This window comes from Ctenopharyngodon idella, chromosome 16 (assembly GCF_019924925.1).
Source record: "Ctenopharyngodon idella isolate HZGC_01 chromosome 16, HZGC01, whole genome shotgun sequence".
In the NCBI taxonomy this organism is placed as follows: Eukaryota; Metazoa; Chordata; class Actinopteri; order Cypriniformes; family Xenocyprididae; genus Ctenopharyngodon; species Ctenopharyngodon idella.
The window spans coordinates 11,792,096-11,802,696 of NC_067235.1; the positions used below are offsets into that span (position 1 = coordinate 11,792,096).

The 10,601-nt window shown below is 36.4% G+C and overlaps 1 protein-coding gene across 4 annotated transcripts; it reads right to left on the bottom strand.

The window, feature by feature from the left end:
* Window positions 1-784: 784 nt before the first annotated feature.
* LOC127497425 (uncharacterized) lies at window positions 785-10,153 on the bottom strand. 4 transcript variants are annotated; one of them, XM_051865872.1, is made up of 9 exons: window positions 9,530-10,152; window positions 8,010-8,169; window positions 6,346-6,553; window positions 6,123-6,206; window positions 5,644-5,735; window positions 4,430-4,705; window positions 2,626-3,056; window positions 1,978-2,152; window positions 785-1,570 (listed from the first exon to the last, which is right to left on the bottom strand). In XM_051865872.1, exons 1-7 carry the CDS (start codon window positions 9,905-9,907, stop codon window positions 2,788-2,790), a joined length of 1,467 nt encoding a protein of 488 aa, XP_051721832.1. In that variant the 5' UTR covers window positions 9,908-10,152; the 3' UTR covers window positions 785-1,570; window positions 1,978-2,152; window positions 2,626-2,787. The 4 variants fall into 4 exon arrangements, with proteins under 4 accessions (XP_051721832.1, XP_051721834.1, XP_051721831.1 ...); XM_051865874.1 differs by having other exon boundaries at window positions 1,978-3,056; window positions 6,346-6,866; window positions 9,530-10,153; XM_051865871.1 differs by having other exon boundaries at window positions 1,978-3,056.
* Window positions 10,154-10,601: the final 448 nt, after the last annotated feature.

Sequence of the window (10,601 nt, forward strand, 5' to 3'; positions counted from 1 at the left end):
CTGCACCTCTCGCCATCCTCAGCTAATCTCTCTTTTCTTCAGATGCATACAGTAGTCTAGGGGTCCAAGCCTGAGACCACTACTAAAAATGCTTTTTAATTTTGCATTTTTCTAAATCATCAGCATAAAAACACAAGTTAAATAATAATAATAATAATAATAATAATAATAATAATAATAATAATATGAACATCAATTTTAACCCCAATGATGTTTTCCAGCATGATTTAAGAATGATCCAAAGAGAATCTTCTATTTTAGTGGAAGCAAGCACCTTTTGTGCAAACAAGGTCACATGGTTAATAATCACATATTTGATTACAAAGCATTTCATTAAAAATTTTACTTTACATTTCTCAACATTTGAAAATGTATATGTTTAAAAAGAAAACAAATCCATTTTTTTTTTTTTTATATATATATGGGACTTGACTTATGGACACTGCAAATACTGTCGAGGTTTTGTAGAGATCTTGCACCTCCTTGTGGTCTGAAATAACTGATAGCACCTGAAAATGTCATTTATTTCAGCCTTTCATAATCTCTCTAAATTGATCCATTATGAAATGATGGTTTAAAATACATCTACATACAAATCCTCAGAATAGTCTAGTTACCCTTTCTGTATTCTAGAATAGGATCTTGTATCAAAGTGTAATACAGAAAAAAACAAAAACAAAACAAAACAAAACCAATCATCCTGTCACATCTTTTAATGCTAATTATTAGTTTCACATTTTGTTTGACATGCATTTAGGAAAAATTCTTCAGAAGAATCAGTCAATTAAGATTTGTCAATTTTATTACCAGCAGAAAAAGAAAAACAGCAACAAAACATTCAATGGAAATCAAAGCCCTTTTCTGAGGTGGTAGAAGAACTGATTACTCATGCTCATACATTTGAGAAACAGCACATTCTTTACAGCACCTGAACTTATGAACAAGTGCAGAATTCCCCTTAACTATTTCCTGAATAAATAATGCAAACATAATTCTTAAACACTGCTTTAACATTTCCTATAGACATTCTTATGGAAGGTATTTATCACATTTTTATCAAATATTTTATTATATAATAGTTGTTGGAAATTATTATTATTATTGCAAGATATTTTTGTATTACATGTTGCTGCAAATATACATAAAGACATGTGCAAGGCTGAGAACCCATGTGCAAAGTAAATTGATTTACTGTACATGTTCAATTGTGATTTCTCTGCCAGAAAAAAAAAGAAAAAACTAGACTAAACAGCAACTGAATGGAAGAACTTCTAAATCAAATGTACAGTAGTTTGTATATAAAAATAAAATATTTTAATCAACATCACTTTTAACATTTTTGTGTTACACTGGGCATGTACAGTCAGCATCACATGCAGTGAGGCACAGCCATGCTCTCATGAAGTGCTCGTTTACCTGCCGCGTCGGTGTAGAGGGATTGTCTCCAGAGCCCTTGAGAGTCAGTATGTGGGATTTTATGAGTGTGTTAATGTCCTTTAGCTTTTGTCTCAGTTGTCTCCGAATGTGCTTCCTTGAATATCATGTGAGGCGAGCTATTGGACCACTTGTTCTGTTTAAAAACATCAGGAAGGCCAATAAATCCAGTAAGTAGTGTCTGACATTCATGTTACCGTTCTGAAGGGTCACCACCCACCTTAAAATTACCAAACGTTTGACAAGTTTAACATTTTAAAAGAAATTAAATTTTTATTTTACTTTTTACTGTGCTTTTAAATATTATAAGAGATGATACTACTGAGATAAGATGATCATCAGAGAGAGCAAGTCAAAGGTTAATACTAATTTTATGTTAATTTTAAGTATAAACAAGGTAGTCTAGCAGCCCAATAACAAAACACTGTTTTCCTGTTCTTGGATATTGAGTTCAGATTTTTACATAAATTATATTCAGTCACAATCATAAATTACAAAAAGCTAATCTTTAAACTATAAACTATAAATGATTTCAGTACTCACTCATTAATCTGCTCCATGTTGTCCAAGAAGAGTAATGTTTTGATTGGAGGACATCCTTTTGCCATGTGGAGAATGAAATGTCTCACATGATTGGTCTTCTGTGTTGTGTTTTCTCTCGCCTTGCATAGTGTTTTTTTATTAAAGCAATTCCTGTGGAAGCCTTTCAGAAGTTTCTCTGCACAAAAGGTAAAACCACAAAATATCCATTAACAGTCCCTATAAGAACAATGTAAAATGCTTTAATACCTACCCAAAAAAATAAAAGAGCTGTGATTTTAAAATTCTGGCTAATATTAATAAGCCGATTACTATTTTCAGAATGCCAAAAATGTATGTCCAAAACTGAGAAAAATTACCATTATTAAATAAAAAAAAAAATAATAGTAATAAAAAAAAATTAAAAAAAAATCTAAATATTGTCTAAATAAATGGAAAAAAAAAAAAAAAAAAAAAATCAGTTGTTAGCGAGGTACCACAGCATAATAAGAGTTTGAAAATTGTCGTTTGAAAAATGGATATTGTAAAAGTATTGTTAAATAACCCATGTAGATGACAGCTGAATGTAAAAACCGAAAATGTCAAAACAGATGAAATGAGAGTATGCATAATTAAAAATTCAACTGATACAGTGCAGATATATGTGCTTACCATAATCAATATCACTATGTGGAGAGCATGCTGAGTGCTGGGGGAATTTTTTACAAAAAATAGCTCTAATTCAGTTTTGAAGAACTGCGATCTGTACTTGGAGTTCTTCTTTGACTTTGGCAAGAATTAGACAGTTTCAGTTAATTTATTTTGTTTATTTATTTATTTATTTAGTTCAGTTTCAGTTAATTTATTTTCACATTGACTCTTCATGGCCAGTTCAGAAACTGTGCTAACAGTTTGAGTGCTGGGAGAAGATACTTTGCATGTCTGCATGATTGTCTGCATGTGGGTGGCCTGGTGTGAGATGCTGGAGGAAAAGACTTTTATGTGATCCTTCCTGTCCATGCTCTGTTCCTCAATGGGCTCTTCAGTCTTCAAATCCTCACTTTTGAGAGTTTGTACAAGATCCTCTGAAGGTACTGATTCCCCTGTAGAGCAATTGGTACAAACACATTTGTAATATATACACACATATACATTTGAATATATAGCAAATCTCAAAATAATGCACATTATAATGTTGTGATGCCTTTCACACAAGCATTTTTGGTGTGCCCCAGGTTCGATTTACGTCAGAATTTGGTTTGTTTGGATGATGTGAACGCCGTTGTCCTAACTCGGATGCGCACTGTACCAGAGTCTGCCTAAAAAGGGTAATCTGAGGTACGGTTCGCTGTTGATATGAATGCATTCGCACTAAATTGTGGAAGTGAACCGTTATTGATAACGTGATTCGATAAAACTGTTTGTGTGTGTTCTCACTCACTTTCCTGACAACTGTGACTGACGCACTGTAAACAAAGAGAATGTTTCTCTCATTTGAGCTCGCCTTCAGCAGAAATGGACTCCCGTGTTCTTCAGAATATTTGCAGAACATTCGCGGCAGACAGACGCAAGCGTAGTTTGTTATGGGCTGATGCTTTGGAAACAAAACCAAAGGTTCAAAAACCAAAATATAAAAGTGAGGCAAGCAACGCTATGCATTTTGACACCTGCATCATCGTTACCAAGAAACAAGGGTAAATAGCTGCTGCTTTAATGATGCAAACACACTGTGTTTTGCAATCAAACAATACAGTGTGAATACAATCCAGCGGAAGTGGTGGGAGGAGCAATCGAACTTGGGTACAGACCAGGCAATCGAACAAAGAGTGAAAGCACCCTAAATTCAATTGTATCATTTAAAATTATTTCATTTTGGTTTTCAGCGTTTTATTTTGACAACGTGGTAGTGATGAAAATAATTACTGACATCAGTGGCCGGTTGCATAAACTGTTTGATCAAAATATCAAACATGTTTGATATCCTGACTGGATGTAATCAAACTTTGAAGCTAATAAAAAAAAAAAGACGAAGTCTGTGACCATCATACGCTACACGATGTTCTGTGAAATCTGTCAATATCCAATCTGCAGACTGGCTCTGACTTTCGGCAGCTAGCGTCAACTTGTCCAGAATGTAAATTGGGGCAAAAGTCGTGTACTGTATTCCAGCCTTTAGTCATCTAATTTGTTTCTTTAAGACTGGTCATAACTTTAAGTAATTAATAAGACTGATTACCCCTAGTTAACTGCTAGTTGGTCAGACTAGTTTTCAAGACACGGTCTTAACATAGAGACTAAGTTTATGCACCTGGCCCCAGTATTTTAACCAGAATTTTAATATCGGTGCAATCCTACATTTTTTTTTTTTAAATTCTTTTAATTAATGTGCTTATTTAAGGTCATAAAACTATCCAATAAGTCTTTCATATCAGCATGATAAGATTAAATTCATATAACAATATTACAGATTACTTGCCATTTCCACAGTAATGATCCACTTCTTTTAATTTGTTGAAATTAAGTGAAACTGGGTGACTAGCTTCTACACCCCCAGACATCTCTGGATCTTGCTGCACGCTGCCACTGCACCAAAACTCAGACTCATCTGTGTCTTCCTGCTTCACATGTACTGGGTCTTCCTGCTTCACATGTACTGGGTCTTCCTGCTTCACATGTACTGGGTCTTCCTGCTTCACATGTACTGGGTCTTCCTGCTTCACTTGTATGATGTCCACACTGAAGGAGGACGAATCTGGGAGTGGAAAGAGATGTTTTAAGATTCTCCTTAAAGTTCATATACTATATTAAATATATCATCTAAGCCAACCAAAGTGGTCTTGTGTACACTGTAAAGTTTCAGGAATGACAACCGCATTTAAATACAGGAGTGAATCCCCTAAATTATCATTCTGTGTGTGTACAGAACATGACTCACTCCCAAAATTACGATGACTGACACCTTGGGAACCATAGCAGCATTCTGGTGGCTTGTGTTTGGCATCTGCTATTTTAGACTAAAGTAATATTACATCAACCAAAGACTCGTTATGTTCTACAATTTTAACTAAACGGCCGTCAACAGAGCCGTGGCTTCTAGTTTATGCTTGGAAGGCTGCTTTGCAGAGCACACACTTGAAGCGATGCAATGATGTCCTTTTATTATTTTGTGCCGCTTGTTTGGGCTTATAAAACAAATCAAGTTTATGGAGTTATTAAAGTGTGCAGCAGTGGGTTGCGATATTTCGGTCATGTTTTCAATATGAAACATTTGAATTTATTTTGGTTTATTATGGGTTGGTTTTTGTTCAGTGTTTTTCAATCTGGCGACACAAATGAGTCAAGGCTCCAATCTCTTTCCCTGTAGTTTTCTTGCACTTAACATACAGCAGAGAGACAAGTCTCTGATACGTGTTTGTTAATGACATATTTAACTAGTTGTTCAGCTCGGTTCCATACACACTGCACAGAATTTTTCTCAATGCGGTTACCACATTCATTTTTTTTTTTCAAGAGTTAATAGTGTACTGCGTACAGAAGAGGATTGAGTAGTAAAAGGTGAATTTAACTGCAGTGTGTATGTGGCCAGTGATTCCTGGAACAGCATTTTTCTCAGGTGCTTGCTACAGAAATATGTATTATATACATCATATATATATATATATATAGCCAGACAGAACAATATTTACTTACCATTTCCTTCACCCACTTCTTGCACTTGCTCAAGTTTAAGTGAAACTGAGCTCCAAAGACCAAAACCCTCAGACTTCATCTCCTGCCCTTTGCTAGAACAAAAGATCACATGCTCTCTGAAGAAACTGCTAATAGTTACATATATGCAAAACACAAAATCAAATGAAACACTGTGGGAGCAAATGCTTTGTAACTTTGTATTATACCGTTTGCTTCGCTGGTCTAAAATTATGAAACATCCCTACAGACGCAGAGCTCTCTAAAGCCACGCCTCCTCCGAAAAGCATGAACGCGCACAGCCAGAGCAGAAAAAACACAATTAAAACATCGTCAAATTATCATGCAATGCAAAATAAAATCGCGTATTTCCCTTGCTTAAGACGCCATCCACAATAGCTAGAAGGATGTTCATTTTAAATAAGGTTCAATAATGATGGAAGACCATTTAGATACAAGGAAAAACATGACATTTCACTCACCGGTCGGAAATATTAGTCGAAACTGGTGGTGGTGGTTTAAGGAGTCCATGCACCGAAGGTGTGGATGCTGTAGTTTTCTCGTAACTTTAAAAACATAAAAATAGTTTCATTTTACATCGACACCTGCTGTCAGCGTTGAGTTCATTCGTAAAGGTAATAAACACGTAAGTTTAACAGTTCAAAACAGTAACATACTCCACAAACAAATTAAACCATGTATTACCTATCCAAAAGAAAAACTGCAACCATCGCGTCAGTTTTCAGTCCCTTTGAGTCCCGCAGTTGTCTCCAGCGTGGAAAAGCAACGCCGATGTTTACTCTGGTTTGAGCCCTCTGCTGGTCCAGTCGTTTTTTCGTCGTAGCCGTTTGTAAGACGGTTTTTCTTTTCTTACTTTGTTTTCCTGTGCCAGGCGTTGTTGGTTGAGGAAAAACTGCAAAAAGTGGCTGCTGTTTATCTGCCATTCTCGTTCAGTGACCGTACCGTAAGCAATATAAGATGCTACTCTACTCTGCATAGCCTCTTGGAACGCGCTGATGACGTGTGATGGCTGCGCGAGCAGGGTGCGCAGAAGTACACACAGGTAGACAGGCAGGTAGGACGTTATCATTGCCTGCGGACCGCATAAACTGGTCGAACATTTTATCGTCCTGAGACTTCCGCATAAGATTTTTTTTAATATTTAGAAACTTTAATATTAAAACTGTATTCATTGATTGCTATCAGGATGTGAAGAGACTGTCAACCTATTAAAAAAAAAAAAAAAAAAAAAAAAAACTGTCTGAAAACAAAATAGTGTTCACAAATGTGTTCACCTTTTAATTTGTACATAATAAAGAGTATAAACTATCTAGAAAATCACATCTTGATAAGATATAAGTCAACATATGAAAAGCTTTAAAGTGTTTTTATTTTATTGGATATTCAAGTAAGTAAACACCAAACTAATAGTGCCTCCCATAATCTAAAACGCAATAGACCCTTCTCACAGACTGTGATGACACATTTTAATGGTCAGCATCAGCATCATAAATCCTGCAAAATTTTAATTAAAAAAAAATAAAAAAATTTATGTATATGTATGTGTGTATGTATTTATAACACTATATAACACTGCATCAAGGTCGTAACCATAGTTGCGTCCCAATTTGCATACTTATACACTATTCTAGTATTCTATATAGAGTAGCCAGTGAAGCAATTAATTTATATTTGTAAAGAAACCTAAGAAATTATTTTTAATTATTCAGTAAAACGATATGTTATTGCAAATATTATTGTTACTTGTTCATCGTGTCAGTGTTTTATTCACTGACTTTAGCTAGATTTTTTGCATGCTAGTTAGTACAAGAGTAGTGAAGCAGCTAGCTAATGATAAATAGCTACGCTGTTCAAGGCGTTTAATCTGACAGCGAGATTGCATTAGCAGATGTTTTTCTCCCCATTTGCAATCAGGGAACATCTCAATCAGCTCCCTAGTTCAGTAGTCAGAGCACTGATTAGGGAGTCGGCCATTTTAAGGGCTGTCTCAATCGCAGATTCCTTCCAGGGCACTGAAATGTTCGCTCCCTAAAAAGTCCCACAATGCACTGTGAAAACCAGGGAGCATCGATGCTCACTATGGTAAACCTTTATATAATTGTGCAACAGCATGTGTCACTTCTTAGGTACCCCTGTCCAACCTACTGCAATCCCAAACAACAACTCTGTCACAAAATCTAATTGAATGTGTTAATTCAATTGTGTTCAAAATGGAGGTCAAAGATAATGTTGGAGTTGTACCTGCCTGCATCATACAGAAAGATTTTACTAATTATTTGCCCTCCTACATTATGTAAACAGATGGTGGCATGTACAATTAATTCTAGATATGAGAAATGTCAATCTACCTGATGAACGATGTGAAGGTCTGAGGTTACACTGTGAGAAGTGAAGCACAGATGATTGAGGGTCCAGTGGAGAGAAAGTCTCTTGCTCTGGGTCAGCAAGCACTGCAGCACTGGCTGTAGATGCATCTCCCCCTTCATTACTTGCAATGTCTCCCAAATCCTTATAAACAAACCACATGACAATAAATTACAAATTAGCTGTGCAAGCAAAGTCACTAAGCTCTAGACTTGATGGTTATGATATTAGCAAACTGAGTTTACCAGTTGTGCCTTCTCATATGGTAATGTTTTTACAAGGTTTTAAAAAAATATATTGCTAACTTTTTTTTTTTTTGCTAATGCTAACTAACATTAGCTATTATGCCTTTTACAATCTAGCTGTGGTGCTTTACAACACGTTTTAAAACAAACAAAAAATGCATCCATCCATAATCAAAGTAATCTATACGGCTCCATAGGGTTAATAAAGGCCTTCTGAAGTGAAGGGATGTGTTTTTGTAAGAAAATGACTTTATAAGACTTTATAAATTCAAATAACTAGCTTCCGGCGGACGACCATACACATACTGCGCAAGTTGATTTTTCTGGCTTGAAGATGAGTAAATCATGGGATAATTTTCATTTTTGGGTGAACTATCCCTTTAATAAATCACTCCAGGTGATAGGAAAACATGAATCCAGTCAGTGTAATCATTGGGGACTTGCAGAAACTGTACAGCGTGTGCTGATTAACTGTAATGCATATGAAAGGGAAACACTCCAGTTAAAGTCGACATGAAATCAAAATTGACCCTATTTACTTTGTAAGCGCATATTACTAGTCTTGTGGTGAACAATTAATCCGTGCAAGTTAATACACAGAAAAATAGTTTGTCGTGGTAATCTTTAATAAAAGAGAAATTAAAATCTATTCATTTTCTGTCATTAAGTGTCATTTCATGTGTTAAACAGTTATTATGAAGGTTAAAAAGCTCTTATAAATTTCCTGAAAATAACAAGGTTATATAACAAAACATAGGTAGAATTTTTTTTCCCCCTTTTTAAATTATTATGTTTTTTTCCCTTGATATCGTCGCCCAACACTCCATCCCAGTAGGTGGCGGAATATGCACCATAAGCTGGTTTGCCAACCGCCATAAAACATCAAAAGAAGAAACCTGAGACTCCCATGCGCATTGGCTGGTCTAGCCTAAAAAAAATAAAACTTTTTAAGGCTATTTGAGCAAAAGAAACAACATTTATAGGACAGTTCAACCCAGATTGTATTGTTGATTTGAAATATGTTATTTAATTGTGAGTTCGGCAAGCAGTTTTTTTTAGATATCAGGATTCCCCCATTCCAATATATAGGACTTGGTCTGCCCGGAGGCGGCGTCGCAAACATGGCCGCCGAGTGAACAGACTTTCCTTGAAAGGGACTTAGTTTACAACAACTTATACACATCACGTTGCTTCTCTTTATTGAAATCGTTATGTTGACTGATTTGGTAGTTATCAAATGTAAAAAAAACAAGACTTACCGAGCACAGTTTACGTTTTCGTCGAGCTGGATCTCTGACGGATCTGTAACCATAATAACGTCTCCCGCCGGCCGAACCCGGTGTTGAGTGCACCGAAGGAACCGCACCAGCTCTGAGTCTCACTTGGTTCTTGCTTCGGCATCCCATGTTGAACTCCATTATATCGCCGGGATGATAATCCTCCGGTGTAAAGTGAACGCTACACACCACCGCGTTTTTCGAAGCAGATTCAGAAGTGAAGTCCCGTCTCTTAGCCTGCACAAAACGCACCCAGGCACAGAAGATAGCACCGTCCTTTTTCTTGTTAGGGAACCTGTGGACTCGATGTCCTGACAGGCTGGAGTTTGTGCAACCTCCACAAACACAATAATTTACCATGACGTTGATAAATTGAAATACAAAAACTACCGAAAACACACTGACTCACGACCGCTCCTACTGAATACATACAAACCTACTCTGCTTTGAGCTAAAGACTTCATATACAGACAATGAATGTAACGTTAATCACATCAGGTTACACATGCTTTCGCAATGAGGGTAATTCACGGAAAAATGGCATAACGCACAAATATTACAGTGCACAAATCACTTTTGCTCCACATTTCACACAGGCATGCAGTGTGAGCGCGCGGAACTTTTTGTCATTTGTTAGCGAAAAAGCAGCCTTTGAGATTCATAGCAGCAGATTCAAGCAGTTGTATTTATGAACTTGTGATTGTGCTAGAAAAAAATATTAAAGAAAAGCAATGTATTTGTGAGAACGTATACTAAAAGTGTGCAACTCGCATTGCATGAATTCACATATTACTTAGCGGATGTGCAAAATTTGTCCATATACGAATGTGTTTTGCGCCATATTCACGGCAACAACTGGCATCGCCGCCACACGGTCACGTGGTTCTGCAGAGCCATGGATGGAGTTAAACCAAAGCCACTGGAAGGCAAGCCGAGTTCTGCGGAACAAAAGTGGGCGTTTCTGTATTTGTGGGTGTTTTCAAACTGGTGGGTGTTTATTAATGCATTAAGAGCCGGGGGTGAAAACTTTTTGAATTTGAAGATCAAGGTAAAT